The sequence below is a fragment of the Schistocerca gregaria genome, chromosome X (genome assembly GCF_023897955.1).
Source record: "Schistocerca gregaria isolate iqSchGreg1 chromosome X, iqSchGreg1.2, whole genome shotgun sequence".
Lineage (NCBI taxonomy): Eukaryota > Metazoa > Arthropoda > Insecta > Orthoptera > Acrididae > Schistocerca > Schistocerca gregaria.
This window is the reverse complement of record NC_064931.1, coordinates 144,017,427-144,038,169: the sequence shown is the minus strand read 5'-3', so window position 1 is coordinate 144,038,169 and position 20,743 is coordinate 144,017,427. Positions and strand designations below refer to the sequence as shown.

Genomic DNA, 20,743 nt, shown 5'->3' with positions numbered 1-20,743 from the left:
TCGTCTCTGAAATGAGTTGCGAATCCTCTCAGGCAGTCCTGGGATGGGATTCATTGTTCTGCACATCAAGAAGCACTTTGTGATAAATTTGCAGGAATCTGGTTCCACGAAAAGTATGGATACTTTATACACTTAAGAGCCAAAGAAACTGGTATACATCCCTAATATCGTGCAGGCCCCTGCTTTATAGATCATCACACTGGCTGTGGAGACGGGGTGGCGTGTGACAGTGGCGGAGAAACTAAACCATTCAACAGGTTGTCTGTATACCTGTATGTGGTTATCCTCCGTCGCCCAAATGAATTAGGATTCACCACGAAAAATCACATTTAGCCAACCTGTGGACGTTCTCGATGTTCTGACTTGGCACAACCGTAGACGGAGTGATAATGGCAGTACACGATAAGGGCACCTGGATTGCAAATTCGCATCTGCAAGCCATCTGGAAATGGTTTGTGGAACAACTGGCACCAGTAGATCTGCTTGTAATGTGGAGACAGTCACTGTAGGACCCTGACCCCTTGCCGCATGATCCTTCGATCCTCTCTTCTCGTCCTATCCTTGGTTGATCCAGACCCGGTACATTGCACGCGGCTTTCACTGTCTATTGCTCCCAACATAGCCCGACAAAACACTCAGAACGATCGATCTGGCGAACCACGTCGCGTGTCGACCAGCTGATGATTAGGCTTAACTGTGAGAAATGTCGTCTAACACGTCTACCTGGCATTCTGCACCTTCTAACGTCCTCTTCGAATTTCGATGTGATCGTCACGCTTGTGACTCGTCCGCTATGTGCCCTTTAATAGGACCCTCTGCTCTTTTGCAGCAACACTGCAGGAACTGTGAGCACTCACATTGGCACCAAACATTGATAATTTTCATATCAGGTCTCACTGTATTTATTTACAAAGTTTCGCATTTGTAGCTTTCTTCTCACTGGCTGTGCTATTTTCAATGCTGCTGAGTGTATATTATGCATCCACATGAGCGACGGTTACTGCAGATTTGCTATGAAATGACATTACAATACCATGAAGAAAGAATTTAAAGATTTATTTGACAATGAAAGAACAAACAATTGCAACGATCGAGAGATGGGATTCATTGTTCTGCACATCAAGAAGCACTTTGTGCTAAATTTGTGGGAATCTGGTGCCACGAAAAGTATGGATACTTTATACACTTAAGAGCCAAAGAAACTGGTATACATCCCTAATATCGTGCAGGGCCCTCGGGCACACAGAAATGCCACAACACGACGTGCCGTGGACTCGAATTACGTTTGAAGTAGTGCTGGAGGGAATTGACACCATTAATTGGGCAGGGCTGTCCGTAAATCCGTAGAGTATGAGGAGGTGCAAATCTCTTCTGAACAGCACGTTGCAAGGCATCCCAGATATGCTCAATAATGTACATGTCTAACGAAGCTTCATGGCTAGAGGAAATGTTTAAACGCAAAAGAATGTTGCTATAGCCACTCTGTAGCAATTTTCGACGTGCAGCGTGTCGCATTGTCCTGCTGGAATTGCCCAAGTCCGTCGGAATGCACAATGGACATGAATGGATGCAGGTGATGGTTCAAATGGTTCAAATGGCTCTGAGCACTCTGGAACTTAACTTCTGTGGTCATCAGTCCCCTAGAACTTAGAACTACTTAAATCTAACTAACCTAGGGGCATCACACACATCCATGCCCGTGGCAGGATTCGAACCTGCGACCGCAGCGGTCTCGCGGTTCCAGATGGCAGCGCCTAGAACCACTCTGCCACTTCGGCCAGCGATGCAGGTGATCAGACAGGATGCTTACATACGTGTCACTTGTCAGAGTCGTATCTAGATGTATCAGGAGTCCCACATGACTCCGATTGCACACGTCCTACACCAGTACAGTGCCTCTATCAGCTTGAACAGTCCCCTGCTGACATGCAGGGTCCATAAATTCATGAGGTTGTCACCATACCCGTACACGTCCATCCGCTCGATACAATTTGAAATGCGATTCATCCGACCCAACAACATGTTTCGAGCCATCAATAGTCCAATATCGTTTTCTGACGGGCCGAGGCGAGACGTAAAGCTTTGTGTCATGCAGTCATCAAGGGTGCACGAGTAGGTTTTCGGCTCCGTAAACCCATATCGATGATGTTCTGTTGAATAGTTCGCACGCTGACACTTGTTGGATCAGCACTGAAATCTGGAGCAGTTAGCAGAAGGGTTGCTATTATGTCACGATGAACGATTCTCTTCAGTCTTCGTTGGTCCCGTTCTTGCAGGGTTTTTTTTCCGGCTGCAGCGATATCGATGATTTGATGTTTTATCGGATTCCTGATATTCACGGTACACTCATGAAATGGTCGTACCCGAAAATCCCCACTTCATCGCTACCTCGGAGATGCTGTGACGCGTCGCTCGTGCGCCTACTATAACACCACGTTGAAACTCACTTAAATCTTGACAACCTGCCATTGTAGCAGCAGTCACCGATCTAACAACTGCGCCAGACACTTGTCTTATATAGGCGTGACCGACCACAACGCCATATTCTGCCTGTTTACATATCTCTGTATATGCATGCCTATACCAATTTCTTTGGTGCTTCAGTGTATATTACTTCAAACTACGTTGGTTAAGTCAAGAGGCATGCCTGCAACGATTTTTCGATTTGAAACTCACTGTTGCTGGATTTCTAAAGGAAAAAGGAGTGCAGGAACGAAAATTAGAACATCCGGAATGGATAGGAGACCTCGCATTTTAAGTGGACTTGACTGCACACTGCCCATAGTAAGAAACTGCAAGGCGAGAAACTGAGTTTATGGGGATACATTTAAAAATAAAATCGCGTTGTAGAAGGCACACAGTCTGACAAACACAGTCCAGCTCACTAAATCGGCTGGCGTTAAAGGAAACGCAAGGTTAGAAGAATTCACCGTGGGCTTGACAGAATTACAAGGATAATTTCCTGAGGGTTTTGAAGACACCGCCAACCGAACATATGATTTCCAGTTGTTTTTGAGACCGTTTGCCGTTTCAGTTGAAAGCGCCCTTGGGCATGTGCAGATATAACTGATTGGACTGCAGTGTATTCCCCGTTTTTAAGGACAAATAGTTTTACGTTGAAATCGCCCTGGCCTTCTGCCTTGTTTTGTTCAGGTAGACATTCCATGTAACTGCAATTAGTTGCAAAGGTATTACAATATTTCGATCAAAGTGTGTGTGTGAAAGAGCTTATTTCGATTAAAAAACTGAATAAGTCACAATTATATGACAACCTTACTGAGAAAAACTGTGAAATTGTTTGCGACTGTTGATATTTCAACAGTTTCTACCGGATAAAAATTGTATTACATCTTCAGCATTCCAAAAATACACTACTGGCCCTTAAAATTGTTACACCAAGAAGAAATGCGGATTACAAACGGGTATTCATTGGACAAATATATTATTCTAGAACTGACATGTGATTACATTTTCACGCAATTTGGGTGCATAGATCCTGAGAAATCAATACCCTGAACAACAACCTCTGACCGTAATAACTGCCTTGAGACGCCTGGGCATTAAGTCAAACAGAGCTTGGATGGCGTGTACAGGTACAGCTACCCACGCAACTTCAAATCGTTACCACAGCTCATCAAGAGTAGTGACTGACGTATTGTGACTAGCCAGTTGCTCAGCCACCATTGACCAGACGTTTTCAGTTGGTGAGAGATCTGGAGAATGTGCTGGCCAGCGCAGCAATCGAACATTTTCTGTATCCAGAAAGGCCCGTACAGGACCTGCAACATGCGGTCGTGCAATATCCTGCTGAAATGTAGGGTTTCGCAGGGATTGAATGAAGGGTAGAGCCACGAGTCGTAACACATCTGAAATGTAACGTCCACTGTTTAAAGTGCCGTCAATGCGAACAAGAGGTAACCGAGACGTGTAACCAATGGCACCCCATACCATCATGCCGGGTGATACGATAGTAGGCCGATGACGAATACACGCTTCAAATGTGCGTTCACCGCGATGTCGCCAAACATGGATGCGACCATCACGGTGCTGTAAACAGAACCTGGATTCATCTCTTTTTTTTCTTTATTGTTATTTTAAAACCTGTACAACAGGCACGCTGGCAGCAGCGTTCTATGCTGCTCTTCAGCCAGAGGATACACAATGAGGAAATACAGAGAGATTACACATAGGTTACAGAACGGCGGGCAAGAAAACAGTTGACACAGAAAGACAAACACGGAGCCGTTCACACTCGACGATAATCCACACTTGAAACTGTTGACACGACGCACAAACACTGAAGACGGTGATGGCACAGGTGAACGATGGAGTGTGACAGTGAACACTGAACACTAAACACGACGGCACACACGAGACACTGATGGCGACGATCTCCGGCACGCAAAAGTCCACGTAGCATGTGCAAGTCCGGGGACCTTCTAAGAGGGGAAGAAGGGCTGCGGTGGTGGAGAGGGTGGAGAGGGGAGAACAAAGACGCCAATGGCTGAGGAGATGGGAGGAGGAGTAGAGGGACAGGGGAGGGGAAGCCTGGCGGAGGAGTGGGGAGAAAGGGAGGAGGGAGGAGGGAGGGAGGGTGCCCAAAGGAACAGACACAGGAAGAGGGAAGGAGGATCAAAGTTGGTAGGAGGGGTATATGGAGGGGAGGAGGACATCATCAGGGAGGGGGAGCTGGCGAAAGCCACCTTGGGAGAGGGTAAGGAGGGTGGAGAGATGGAGACCGGGTGGGATGTGGGAATACAGGTGCAGCAGCGGGTGGGGGTTGGAGAGGATGGGCGAGATAAGCAGGTGAGGAGGATCGAGTTTGCGGGAGGTCTACAGGATCCGTATCCTCTTAAGGAAAAGGAGGAAGTGGGGGAAGGAATGAGATCATACAGGATCCGCATGGGGGAGGGGAGTCGGATGCGATACGCGAGGCGAAGAGCATGGCGTTCAAGGATTTTGAGGGATTTGAAAAGGTAGGGGGGGCGGAGATACAGGCCGGGAGGGCGTAACAAAGCATAGTGCGGATGAGGGATTTATAGGTGTGGAGTATGGTGGAGGGGTCTGGACCCCACGTACGGCCAGAAAGGAGCTTGAGGAGATGGGAGTCAGGAGCGTGCCTTGGCTTGGATTGCCCGGAGATGGGGGGTCCAGGAGAGGCGACGGTCGGTGGTGACGTCAAGGTACTTGAGGGAATACATAACTGAGGCACACAGACAGTTTTACAGTGAATTGTGTCAAGACTGAACAGTAAAATGATTACTGAAGGTAGAAATATTACAAAACTTGTTTGGTGGACTTAGCCCATTTAGCATTTCAGTGAAAATTTATCTAGAAAAGTCAGTGGTTATTTGTTATTTTGTATCATGCCAAATGATAACTTGCAATGGGCAAGCCTTAATGTGAAGTTAGAGCATATGTATGTTCACATTATTTGGATAAAACTTATTTTGTTACTTAGGCTCTTTAGCATGATAACCCTTCAATCGACACCTGAGGAATATCAGCCCATAGTGATAGTGCCAGCAATATATCAGGAAAAATTCATAGAATTTTACATGAACACAAAATCAAGTGCATGCTCAAGCCACTAGCCGATACTAAATCCCTCCCTAAGTCAGTAAAGGATTATCTGGTACTTGGTAAACCTTATGCATGTCACATAACATGTGAGCTGTGCTGAAAAGTATATGTTTGACAAACCATTCATGTGGCTGAAGAAAGATACATTGAATGTAAATGACACACCAACCTCAAGTGGACAAAAAATCAGAAATTGCTCAACATTGCCTAGTGTTAAACCACACAAAATGAGGTTTTGAAGCACATAATTCTTGAAAAACACATCTCTCAGCTGTGTATACAAGAAAGCCATAAAAATTCAGCTTTTAATAAAACAACTCAAAATATTCAAGCATGGAATCCACCTCTGAAGCTGCTACATGTGGCAGAGGCAGAAAACCAACCAGGGTGAAAGTGAAGTTCAGACTCAGGCCCACCACTTGACTTCGAATAGCAAGCCACCCCTACCACCATACTAGGCATATCATGTGGTCCAATATGGAACAGAAGAATAGGAGAGAAAATGGCAACTACGTGTGTCACACCCACCAGCTCAGGACATCAATCAGTCAGTGGGAGTAACTTGATGATATGAGCACATTATACCACTGAAAATTTTGTTCTACAATGACCAATCAATCCATCTGCAAACCCCAGTATCTTTCCAATCTGTCCACAGATGTTTTTCATACATCAAGACAGCATCTTTACGAGAATTATATACTTTCTACTTTAATCTTACCTACTTAACAGAATGCAGCATTTCGTTTATCCTTAGAGAAATAAAAGTAGCTTCAGATCTATTCCACAAAAGGTAACATACATTATACAGTTTACCAATCGTTTCAGTCTTACTCTCAATTTATTTTATGCTGTGTCAAAATATTGACATCAAAGATATATGTGGAATAAGTATACTTTAAATGACCTATTTTTCAAAGACATTCATTAATATTTTAGATGGACTGGTAACAGAAAAGAAATAAGCTTTTAAAATTGCATGCATATAGACTGTTTTGTCCATTGCTGGCAAAATGATTAACCATTTAGTTTCACTATGACTAAGAAGCTTCTTATAAGTAATATCTACAAAATTATAATCTCCATGTCTATGTAGAAATGTAACTAAAGCTAAAGAAAAGTACATTGATAATCAGTGTCTAAATTATATTACTCATTTTGAATGCTGTTGTGGATGGTATCTGCTGTGTACAAAGTGAACTGTGTTATTTATAGATGTAATGTGTCACAAACACTTTTGCCCACAAGTTATTTGATGCCACTAAAGTAATTGCCAGTAATAGTACACATTTCTTTCACTTACCTCAACACTAATGTATCTCTAATGTAAGACATAATTGTTTCACCAGCTAAATTTAGAGTTGCTTTAATTTCAGATACCTTGGACAGTATATCTCCAGCTTTTTAACTAAAGCACTACACTTAGATGAGGAAAACTTTCTGGGAATCATAGTTACCACCTTCGGTGCATCACAAGAAATACCATGAAGAAACTTAATACACAAAAATGAGAAGCACCCAGAAGTGGTGAAGAAAACAAAATGAAACTTCATGAGCTGAGAAGGTATGTGATATTATTTCAGCGATCGCAAAATCAAGTCAAATTTATAAAAAACTTGACAGTCTGTGCCCACTTTTCAGTAAGGTGTTTCACTTCCAAAACTGATTCAGTTGTGGAAGGAATCATGAAGTCATTATATCCTGTCATAAAACAAGCTGGACCACAAATATAGTCACTGGTCCTTCTTATCCCAAATACTGGCAGTGGTCCCACACACATTCTATTGGGGACAGATCTGGGTACCTTGCTAATCACATGAGTACCTCAACATCACACAGACAGTTCATAGAGATAAGTGCCATGTGTGGATGAGCATAGTTGTGTTGAAAAATAGTGCCACAATTGAGGGTGCACATACAATAGTTTGTTTGGGGGGAGGGAGGGCTAGACCTGGGGCTATGTAATATTTTTAATACTTTGGAAGATGAATGAAGCCATGTTAACAGTTATAAAAAAGTTCCAGTTATGATCCTGTTAGAAACTTGCATAACACCAACTTTTAAATCTTTTTCGTGGAAGAAAAACACCATATTACATATATTTTTTCCTTTCCCTGAGAGCTGATTTGGGGGTACAGTGGCCTCCCCTTGCCCCAGGTACGGGTGCCCTTGGCCACGACACTGTCAAGTGAGAGGTGTTACCTCTGCATACAGAGATGCAGGATGTCCATGTTGTACTACTGTGCTGTCAAAGCTCCCTCAATCGCTACTATCCATCACCTGAAGTTATTTATACCTGATGGCTTCCTACTTCATGTTGCCTGGAGTAGTACCGCTGAGCCCCTCCAGAGCATTGAAAGCAGGGACCTCTTCCAAGGTCACTACCATACTCACCATTGATAGTCATCTTGGGCAATGCAGAACCTTGATTCAACGTTGAACTCAATGTGATGCCATTCATCAGCAGTCCATGTTTCCCAGTCATGGCACCACTCCAAGCACAGTCTTTTGTCTTGTACTGTTAATGGCAGTATATGTGTGGGATAGTAATTCCTTAATGCTGATAGTCTCTGACAGTGTGGGATAACAAAAAAATGTTGCAGGGAGTCCATTATTCGTTCTTGGATGGTAGGCACACGTGTAAAGTGGCAATAATGTGCTTGGTGCATAATACAGAGGCCTTTGCTTGTGCTGGTCATACGTGTTGATCAGAACCTTCACACTGATTATGCCTGTATTCATATACCCATGCAGTCCAGCATCAAGCCACTGTCAGATCCAAATGCCCCACAAAACTGTAGATTGCATGATTCGACGAGCCAGTCATATGGAGACCCACAATGAGGTCTCTTTCAAACTCAGTCACATACTGATAACACTGTCTCACATGAGTACACACCATCTCTATGTCTGTCACAGTGATCACTCACGATACTGTTCACATACTGAGTGAGGTGTCACAGTGATTAGGGCACAGGGCTCACATTTGGGAGGATGATGGTTCAAATCTGCATCGGGATTCCAGACTTATGTTTTCCATAATTTCGTTAAATTGCTCCAGGCAAATGCTGGCTTGGCTCCTTTCAAAGAACACAGCTGATTTCTTATCCCACTCTTGAAACAGTCCACGTTTGTTCTCCATCTCCAATGACCTCAATGTCAATGGGTCATCAAAAATTCCTTCCTTCTTCCTTACTGTTCACACCCCTTGTATGCCCCACCAGGACTGGTAGTAACACTAGACACAATGTACACTAACGGCTTCTGGTGGATATACTGCCTGTCATAGAAAATTACTGCTCTAACGATCTACACATCCACAGTGCTGTCTAAGTGTATGGAGTTACATTCACATCTGTGCACATTTTCTGGGTGCTTCACCATTTTGTCAATCATTGAAGTTCCATCAATAGAATGTTGTGCAAATACCTTATTTACAACTTTTTCAGTGTTTGTCCTCACATAGGACACTTTTCTTACAATCGTAGATCCCCAAAATATTTTATAATTTAAATTTGATGAACTGTCTATGGATTTATATTAAGCAAGATGTCGAACAGCATTAAATGGGAGCATCATCTCAGCTCCACCAGTATGCAGTGTTGATTTTTTGATTACACAAAAAATTCTATAATCTCAGCAATTCCATATGTTACTTGCCTTAAAATAAGCACAATTTTATAGTATCTTTTAAAATTGTAAATTTAATGTGTTTTATCAGAAATTAATTTACTGTAGATGCCCTCATATCTGGTATCAGTTTAAATAGCTGCTCAGTTGAGTGACTAGCACTGGACATATTGCAGCATATTTGCTTACTCAAGTTAGTTACTGAAAGTTTTTTTTTCTGTTGATGAGCAGTGAATGTCCATTCAAATGAAACATGATCAGTGCATCCACCTTTGCCTTACACATAACACAGCACCATGTAACTGCAGGTATGGTGGCGCCATTTATTGGCAGAGAGACTGACGTGTGCACACTGTTTGATGTTGCATAGCGCCAGGTTAGTTTCACACCGAAGAGAAGGTGGCCACACAAGTTGTCATCCACCACTGAACATGCAGACGAGTAAGCAGGAACAACAAGGAGTGATTCGATTTTTGGAGGGAGTTGGAGGCCATGTAATGTATTGATGGATGAAGGCTGTGTATGATGAGTACAGTCTGAGTCATTCAAGTGTTGCAGAATTGCACAAACGATTCCGTGAGAGGTGCGAGTCACTGGAAGACAATGCTTATCCTGGACAGTCTCATAATGTCATCACATCTGAAATGGTTGAGGAAGTGAATGCTTTAGTCTTGGACAAACATAGAATCACTGTGGATGAGATCCATTGGTTAGTGGGTATAAGTGTGAGCCTCACCCACACCATAATGAATCAACACTTGAACTTTCGAAAAATCTGTGCACAGTAGTTTTCCACCAACTGACCACTGAACAGTGCAAAACTTGAATGGTGCTATCTTTGAGTCATCTCCAGTGTTATCATGAGGAGGAATACAGCTTTTTGTTGCGTATTGTCACAGGTGGCAAAACATGGTGTCACCAGTTTGAACCGGAAAGCAAGCATCAGTCCAAGCAGTGGAAACATGCATCTTCACTACCTCCAAAGAAATCAAAGGCCATGCACACCAGTTCTGGACAGATAACCACCATCAATGCCCATTGTTATCAAGCCACTTTACAGAATTTTAGACAAGCCATAAAGTCGAAACGATAAGGTATGTTGTCCAATGACGTTATACTCCTACATAATAATGCCCGCCCACACATGGCCAATCTGGTGAAGATGATATTGTAGTAGTTTCGGTGGGAAATGCTGGAACTTCCACCATACAGTCCTGACCTTTCACCATGTGACTTTCATGTGTTTGGACCTCTAAAACAAGCTATTCGCGGACATTGGTTCACAAAGGATGACTCGGTCCAAGCCTGGATCTGACAGCAGCCTACTCACTTCTTCAAGGATGGAATGGGATAAATGTGCCAACACTTTTTGGGACTGTTTTTGAGTATGTGTACTGTGTATAACTACATTTTTGAGTTAATGAAATCATCATCGTTACTTTACTGTAGTGACTAGGTTTCATTCGAATGCCCCTTATATTTTCACATGCACATAATATGTTTTGTGTGATTATTTCTAACTGGTCACTGTAATTTATTACAGGTAGATCCTGATGATAGATACATTCTGCAAAAGCACCATACATAAGAAAATAACATAAAATTGGAGTATTTACATTTTTAAAAAGCATTAATGTGTCTCTTAACATCATTTTTCACAGTGTTTAGACTACATAGAATAAAAGTCGTCCTTCTGTAACTAATTTTAATGGAGAAAATAAAAAATGAAAATACAGTTCAACTTCATTTATCTAGAATAACTTGGACTAATGATTTGCAAACAATGTTTGGAAAACATCAAAGGCAGTGCTGCAAGGCAAAGTGGTAGTCCTCCTTACACTCAGTGTGATAATCAGACAGCAATGCCGTACAAGCAACAAGGTGAAATATCAGTCTTCCCTAGTGGTGAGATAACTGAGCAGGATGTTTATGCTGCCGTTAGTAGAAGATCCCATGTTGACAGCAAAATAAGGAATAAGAATCATACTTCATACCACAAATTTTGGAGACACTATCGCTTTGCCTTTTGAATGCCACCAGAAATCAATAAAAGAATTCCCAGTTAAGATTGTAATATTGTGCTGCTCATGTAACTGTGTCATCTGTGTCTAAGGCATTAACAGAACTGTGTTTCGTGCAAAGAGGATGGCTCAGTGACAAGGCATATGCTTAACGCTGAATAGCCTTCAGCAGAAAAAATAATACTTTGATAACCAATTCATTTATCTTTATATGCCGCAGAAACTTATATCCATTAATCACAAAGTAGACATTATGCTCATTTCTTTCTGCTTCAAACACTTTTATCTAATTAGATACAATTTCACCATTTTACAGTTCCCCTTCTACATTTTATCGCGATACATTTCAGGTAAGCAAGAAACAATCAGCAAACATATGCTGTAAAATGGCTTCTAATGGTCTTCCCTCTCCTCTACTCCCTGAGACCTGCATTGGCTCAAACATCGTTAACCTTCAATAATGAGGGCTACTTTGCCAATTACAACTATATCCAAATGGCTTTATTTCTCATTGGACATGGGTCGGTCATACACAGAACCATCATAATTGGCCATAATATCTAAAAGCTTTTCTGCAATATCAATAACAATAATGATAATAATAATAAAATTTCTGCGAATGAAAAGAAATTAAAAATCTTTCTTGAATTCTTCAAAGACATGAGACAGAATATTAAAATATAGTACGTCTCTAGGAATTTCTGTACATCTGGTGACTACACATTTCACTTAATGAAGTATAACACAGCCAACTCTTAACTGTACTGTCTCTATATGCTCTCTAAATATTGTCAAATATTCCTTAAATGCATATATTTTGCATATGACTTTTATTATTAGAGATATATGTCTTTTTGTGCATTTCTTTTGAAAATTTTACTAATCAGTCTGAATACCATGGAATACAGTACTGCTCACAATTCTAACAAACTATTTTTCATAGTGTATTACAGATGAATGTTTTTGACATTGATCTTGTTCTTATGCTGTGACAAGTTTCATGAAAAGTTAATTAGTTCAGTATCACAGGACTATCAGTTTACTATAGATGTGATCTTATGCTATGGAGCTTCTGTGCCTTCCCATAGAAAATAACATGTAGATATTTACTGAGCAGTGAGAAGAACAAATGCAGTATTGCATGGTTTTAAACTGGCCCTCCTTTGAAGGTGAACACATACACATGTTAAGTAAGTAGTCATATTTGCAGAATCACTATCATTTCTTTTGTGTCAAATCTTGTACATGTCTGCAGTAAACTGCTAGTCCACTATCGTTAGGTCAATTCTAGTGTGTGAGTTCAGTTCTCAGCTTAGATCCATGATGTCATGAGGTTATGATGCGAAACATGTAAGCGGCCTCTTGTTAAATGTTATCTGTGGTAATCTTAGTTACTGGTATAAACTGTGCCTATTTATTCTGAATACATCACAATTTCTGATGGGTAAAACATTTACAAGTACTGGTGCATGTTTGACTCCAGAAATTCCCAGACATACTCTACATTTTAATCATCTGTCTCGTGTCTGGGAGGAATTCAAGAACAATTGTGAATGTATTACATTTATAGAATTTTTATTATCATTAGTATTATTTTTTGATACAGTAGAAAATCTTTTAGATATTAAGCACCAAGCGGTGACAGGAGGATGCACACATAAAACAAGGTTATACTTATGCAAGCTTTTGGAGAAGGGTTGAAGGGGAAGGAAGAGGGGTAAAGAAAAAGGACTTCAGAAGTTTTTGAAAAGGGGTAGGTTTTGGAAAGGTCACCCAGAACCGTGGGTCAGGGGAGACTAAGAAGACGGGATGAGAAGAAAAGACTGATTGTTAGGGACTGCATCAGACGAGGTTTGAAAACATGAGAGCTTATAGGTGGAAGACAGGTAATAAGCAAGACAGAGATTACTGCAAAAACAACGTGCATGAGTTAATAAGAGTGAAAAGCTAAATTCATTTCATGTAATAGAGGGGTTTAGCGAAAAATTAACAGGTCAGAAAATGAAAGATGTAGAAAAATAAATGGAGTAGAGAAAGGAGTAGTTACTGTGAAGAAATGCTGAGACAGAAGAAATTAACATATATTAAGGCCACATGGGTGGCGAGAGCCAAGGACATGTTTTAGCACTAGTTCTCACCTGAAGAGTTCTGAGAAACTGGTGTCTGGGGGAAGAATTAAGATGGTGCATGTGGTGAAACAGGCACCAAGATTACAGCTGTCATGCTATACAGCATTCTCAGCAGCAGGATATTGTGTGTAGCCAGTATACACCCTCTGTATATGCCCATTCATCCTGACTGATAACTTGGTGATAATCATGCCAATGTAAAAGACCAAACAGTGTTTACACAACAGCTGGTATATGAGATGTCATTTCACAGGTGGCTATCTCTTTGATAGTATATGTAGATATAGTACTCATCTAGGGAATAAAAACAGTTTTCAATTAGAATCCTTTTTAGCTGATCTTTTAATTTGTTAGTAGGAAGGGCTGTGAGACTTTCTGGCATTGCATACCTTCAGCCCAGTATGAAGTGCATTTTTTTTTTCATATAAAGCTGTTCTGTGGCTATTTAAATGGTACCTAAACTATTGCCTTGTATCTTACTGGTGCAGTTCAGAGTTGAAATTTGGATTTATTGTCTTCACGAGCAATATAACTTTCAATATGTATACCCCTACCAATTCCGACACGATTCTCTAGGTTTGCCACCACAAATAATTCTGGTAACTTTTTTCTGTAGTATTAATAACGTTCTTAGGTTACTTGAGTTGTTGCACCCCATATTTCTACGTCATAGTTTAAATTTGATGAGAATAGGGCATGATAAGTAGGTTTTAGTACACCCAAAGCCTTACAATATTTGCTAATCAAATTTATAGCAAATACATTCTTCGACAGCTTACAGTCCAAGGAATTAATATGCATGTCCTATTTGAGGCTGTCCTGGATTGTAATTCCCAAGAACTTTGTCCATTTTTCCTTTTTTACAATGTAATTTCCTATGCATAATTTCATGCCAAATTCTATTTGTTTCCTTGTGTTAAATTCCATCATTGCGGTCTTTGAATTACTTACATTTAGATGGCGTTCATTAAAATACTTGACTATTTCATAGTTACACTGTTGAACAGCACCTCCAGACTGTCATAGTCTTCGTGTTTACACACAATTGATGTATCATCTGCATACAATATTTTTGTACAATTATCAGAACGATACTGTATATCTAGAATTAAATTTTCACTCTACAGCGGAGTGTGCACTGATATGAAACTTCCTGGTAGATTAAAACTGTGTGCTGGACCAAGACTCGAACTTGGGACCTTTGCCTTTCGCAGGCATGTGCTCTACCGACTGAGCTACCCAAGCACGACTCACACCCCATCCTCACAGCTTTAATTCCGCCAGTACCTCGTCCCCTACCTTCCAAACTTAACAGAAGCTCTGCTGCAAACCTTGCAAGCTGTGAGGATGGGGCGTGAGTCGTGCTTGGGTAGCTCAGTCGGTAGAGCACTTGCCTGTGAAAGGCAAAGGTCCTGAGTTTGAGTCTCAGTCTGGCACACAGTTTTAATCTGCCAGGAAGTTTTGATACTGTATATAATTAACATAAATCAAGTAAAGAAGGGGTCCCAAGACAGAACCTTGAGGGCCTCCATATTTGATATTAGTAATTTTAGATTTGAAAGACCCACTGTTTGTTTTAAGCAAGACAAATTGTTTTCTATTGCTCATATATGATTTTATTAACTCATGGCCAGTCTCTCTAATACTCAGGTTCCACAGATTGTCAAGTTTTATGGTGATGTTGACACAATCAGAAGCCTTTTCTAGATCAAGGAACACTCCAGTTACATACTCCTTGTTCTCTATGGCAGTAATTATTTTGTCTATTAATTGTGGTGTGGCTACTGAAGTTGACTTGTTTTTCATAAAACTACTCTGATTTCCAAATATTAAATTGTCACTCAGGAATGTCATTAGTCTGGTATAAATAAGTTTCTCAACTACCTTAGAAAATGCAGGTATGATTGAGATGGGGCGGTAGTTTTCAATTTTAGATTTATCACCTATCTTGTAAATCAGGGTTATTTGTGCTATCTTTAGACTATCTGGGAAACAACCTGATGCAATTACATCATGGCATCAGATATGTTGTCTATGCATCTTTTCAGTGTACTGATAGACAATCCATCATAGCCAGCTGATTTTGTATTTTTTAATGACCTTACTAAGTTTTTGATTTCCTTGCTTTGGTTGGGGCCAAGTTTATGCTTCGTTTGATTGGATTGCCCTTATATCTATACTGAATATTCTTAAAATGGTCATTGACAGATTTTCCAACAGAAGAAATGTACTCATTAAAAACATTTGCAATCTGACATTGACATTTCGTGATATGCTCTTTATGGCTTATAGTAAAATCCCTAAAGGTATTTATTACTTTCCAAACAGCTAAACCAGTATTAGTACAGTTTCTTAACATTGTGGCTACATATTTACTTTTAGTTTCTAGCAGCAGATCTTTATAATAATCATGATAGTTCTTATATTCTTCCTTTATTCTATTATTATTATTATTATTTACCACTGCATATTGGAAAAGTAGAGTTTCTCTCTTGCCGTTTTTCAAATCAAATGGTTCAAATGGCTCTGAGCACTATGCTGTGGTCATCAGTCCCCTAGAACTTAGAACTACTTAAACCTAACTAACTTAAGGACATCACACACATCCATGCCCGAGGCAAGATTCGAACCTGCGACCGTAGCAGTCACACGGTTCCGGACTGCGCGCCTAGAACCGCAAGACCACCGCTTCACCACTTCATGATTTATCCAGTTATTGTTTTGTATCTTTTTGCAGTCATTTACTGTAAAGGTCATTTCTGGGCATGGGACACTGAAGCACTAATAAAAATCTGATGCAAATTCACTGACAGTACTGCTGTTTCTTTAACCCCATTGTAAGCTTTTCAGCAGACTGTTGAGATCTTTAACATTGTCACCATTGGTAATTCTTTTTTTCACATATTGTTTCTCTTTTCTATTGACATGATGATTTTCAGCTTCTATTGATACCTGTATTCCATGGTGGTCAGAAATGGAAAGCTTCAGAGCTGATGCACTGCATGTAAAGTGAGACATGTTAGTTATAATGTTGTTAATGCATGATTTTATACTATTGACGTTCCTAGTGGGCTCGTTTATCAGAAATGTTAAGTTAAATTCAGCTAATATTAGCATTAGTTTTTTAGATACAGAGTCATTGGACAGCAAGTAAATGTTTATATCTCCAGTTAGTATTATGTTAACCCAGCCATTTTTATTGCAGTGTTTACTGTCAGTGTCAATAAGCAGGTCATTAAGAATATCAAAGAAAATATCTAGGCTACCAGATTGAGGTCTGTATAGGCCTAAAAAAATTAATTTTTAATAAAAATGAAACTCCTCCAACTGTACTTAAGATTTTATATTTATTTTGCTACTAGTTTCGACTTTGCGTCAACGCCATCTTCAGGGTCATACACTTTGATGAAATCAGTTGTGTGTGGTTCAGTACTAGAAGTCCACGACTATCTTTGACCCACTGGTTTAAACTTCGCACTAGTTGCTGCCCGACATCCATGTGGAGCATGTGTTGGTCTCACCATGGACTTCTAGTACTGAGCCACACACAACTGATTTCATCAAAGTGTACGGGCCTGAAGATGACATTGACGCAGTGTCAAAACTAGTAGCAAAATAAATATAAAATCTTATGTACAGCTGGAAGACTTTTATTTTTAATAAAAATTATACCAGCTGATTCCCACTTTCATCCAATTTAAATATGGATGTACAAAGATTATAATAATTAAGTTCTCTTTCCCTCACTTATAATTAATTGCTGCTAGTTCTATTACATACTCAATGCTGAAAGCACTTACATCTATTACACTATAATTACTACTGCTGGCTGCAAAGATTGCTACCCCACTACCATGTTTCTCTTTTCTAGTGAAGGCAGAGCAAAAGATCATGGATAGTGGCTTACGTACACTAATTAGCACATCTGTGTACCAGTGTTCGCTTATAACTAAAACATCAGGGTTATCATTTGCTGCAGTGGTGTACAACTCATTGTGCTTATTGCTAAGACTTTGAAAGTTCTGCTGAATTAATTTGAATGTGAGTTTGGATCGTTGAACACTCGATGGGTGTGTCACCCTACCAGATTGATTCTGTACTTCTGGTTCTTCTCGCTTCTTCTACTGCCGTTTTGGAAGAGTTTCTTGCATACATTTTCATGGATTACATTGTCATTTCTTTCATGGATTTCACTATAATTACATTGAACATTTTAAGTAATAGTTAATTTTAAGTAATTGTTAAAACAAAATTTACAAGTGGTGACAGCTTAATAAGACAGTCTGAAAACAAATCAAAAGCTACACGGGGCATTGTGAAGGCTTCAACACAAAAGAGATGTGAAGACCTAGACATAATTCTCAAAAACACAGAAAATGTCAATATTAAATAACAATATTTGCCAAATCATATAAACACTTATTTCATTAAGTTCTAAATTTACAAACCAAGAAAAACAAGAAATTCCAACAGCTGCTTATAGCGTGAGAGTAGAGCCCAAAAATATATATATATTGTGCCTCTCTACCGGCGCTTTCCCGCTTGGTAAGTCATGGAATCTTTGTTTTTAATATATTTTTCCCATGTGGAATGTTTCTTTCTATGTCAGGGCCCACCTTGCAGATTTTCAAACAAATGCTGACTTCCATTAATACAAAATAGCACAGCACTCTATATTACACAAATAAAAAAATAAAATAAAATAAACACTCAATGGCACTGGTACCAAACTTTACAACAGACTGCCAGTCAACATCAGCAAGTTAGAAGATGAAAACAAATTTACAGCAGAATTAAAAAAGTTTCTACTCAAACAATTCTTCTACTTGGTTAATTACCATTTAGGCAGTAAACACTTTTCTGAATGTTTATATTCAGGGAAAACTGAAAATATTGTCTTTTTCTCCTAAACATTTTATTATATTAGCACATGTGATGGACAGCTGTCATGTCATGAAAAATCTTTTCTTAATTAATTTAATGTATATAAGGATTTGCTGTCTAGGAAGGACAAAACCAAAGCCCTATGGAAAACATACTATGCCACTGCAATACCACAAATATACATGTATATAAAGTTGTTTTACTATGTATTTTATGATTTTGTATTATCCGGTGTTACTATGTATTGTACAATCTTGCATTATTCTGTGTTACTACGTATTGTATAACCCAATATATTTTTGTCTATTTTTTTTATTTACACATTTGTATGTTCCATTTCCATGAAGTGGTTTCCCATAAATTTACATGTACATTTGGGCAACACCCATAAAATATTTATTGTCTACAGAAGATTTAATGAAACAGTTAAAAAATAAATAAATCAATGTTGAATTGTGTCATTTTATTTATATTAAATACAGTATATTAAAATATCATAATATAAAGCATCACATTTACATAAATCTATCACACATAATCAGAAAAAGTTCTTCAGTTATTGAAAGTCATAAACAGTCATTCATATCTAGCATTCAGTAACACATTAAATAACTAGTTAAAACTCCATATCATCATTATCTTGTGGGGGAGTCAAATTAGTTTATCCTCATCTGGTACGACAAATGTTAAAAATTGTCATTACTCTTTAAATTCTACACCACCATAATCTTGTTTGGGGGTCATAGCTGGTATATCCTCTTCTGGTCCTGCAAACTCCAAACAATGTGCTCACTCTTCAGATTCTGTATCAGAATCATCTTGTGGTACAGATATCACTAGCGTACCCTCCACTGATCTAACAAACTCTACAGGTTCACTGTCACTATCACTTTGCAATGGATTGTTTGCTGATGTATGTACTTCTGTTTCCACAATCTCTTCATATAGCGTTACATAGTCACATTCCATGTCACTATCATTTTCATATGGTGACATTTCTGGTGTGATTTCTTCTGGATCCACTAGCTCAATAGGGCTTTGTACAGGTGTTAATGATGCTGCCAACTCTGCTAAAATTAAGAGGTTTGCAAAAATATTTGAATTGGTGTTTTCTTCAGTTTTATTGTCTGATTCACATTTTCTGTTGTCCTCATATAGAGGTGAACAGTGTATGCTGGAGTGATGTGGTGACTGAACTGCATCCTGACCTGTTGCCACATGTGCAACAAGCGGTCGTAACAATGATGTCACCAACTCGGCCAATATTAAAAATCCTGCAAAGGCACTGACCTGAACTGTTTCCTCAACATTTTTATTGGGCATATTTCTGCTGGTCCCCTCATCTACATTTGATTGTTCCTTCTCAGAGTGTAGTTGGACAATTTGATTTACCCCATGACTGTCGGTAAGTTTAACTCCTTGATCAACATTCTTGTCATGTGGCATGCTCTTTAGTTCTGTTGCATTATATGTGTCTTCTTGTAGTTCGTTTGTCTCCATACTCATCCTGTTAGGGAGAGAAAAAACAATGACTATCAAAAATGAAAGATTAACCAATATATATAGCTGTGTGCTAGAAATCTGTACTGTTACATATGTTGTCAATGTTGGGGGGGGATTGGCAATCATCCTTTAAAAGAAGATATCCTTGCATTTGTCTGAAGTTATTTAGGTAAATCATGAGGGAAATAATTCTGGTTGGTGAAACAGCAATTTTCCTGATGTATGTGCTTATAGCAGACCTAGCAGGCATGCGGGACAAATGCTGAAGGAAAAGAAGAAGAAGATATATGTGCTTATGAATAAAAATACTCTGAGGTGTACATGTGACAGTAAAAGTGAAAAATAAATAACTCAGAAAGTATTGTCAGTGGTCTGAGGTGTCACTTAACAAAACGCTCAGGTTAAGACATGGAGTTATTATTTGAATAGAAATAATGCATCTATCAATAACTCCAGTAGGTGGTAATAGTATCCTACCCATAGCTCTAAGGAAATCAATGCACAAGCAGGGGAAATGAAAATTCAATACTCAAGTAATACTTCCACACATGTAATAGACTGAATGCACAAGTTAGAACAATGAATTTCTGATGATGATGGAATAGAAATCCCACTAACTATATTCAGTCTCTAAATGAATCAATAAAATTTTGTTACAAAAGTAGCAAATTGTGAAGTTACAAGTCAACAACCTGTTATAATAAAGCACTAACTAAATAGTTTGCATTTCAACATTTATACATCAAGGGTCACAGAGGAATTAGAGGATTAGAGGAAATGGACAGGAAGAAAAAAATTAATCGCAAGGGTTCTGGATAATGCACTCATGAGTAGTTATAATCGTTTCAAAAAGTGGTAGCCCTCAGGGCAGTGCTCTGAAGACATTTTTGAAACAATCATGATGGACATGGAATAGAGCTGTAAATACTACTCGAGGCACATAAATGTGGAAGAAGTACTGTCCGACATGAAACAGACTATGACAAAGTGGAC

The 20,743-nt window shown here is 39.4% G+C and overlaps 1 protein-coding gene across 1 annotated transcript; it reads right to left on the bottom strand.

The window, feature by feature from the left end:
• Window positions 1-11,735: 11,735 nt before the first annotated feature.
• Window positions 11,736-16,862, bottom strand: LOC126297943 (uncharacterized). The gene is made up of 6 exons (XM_049989265.1): window positions 16,797-16,862; window positions 15,469-15,614; window positions 14,881-15,344; window positions 14,359-14,465; window positions 11,942-12,015; window positions 11,736-11,847 (listed from the first exon to the last, which is right to left on the bottom strand). The coding sequence occupies exons 1-6, from the start codon at window positions 16,860-16,862 to the stop codon at window positions 11,736-11,738; spliced, it is 969 nt and encodes a 322-aa protein (XP_049845222.1).
• Window positions 16,863-20,743: the final 3,881 nt, after the last annotated feature.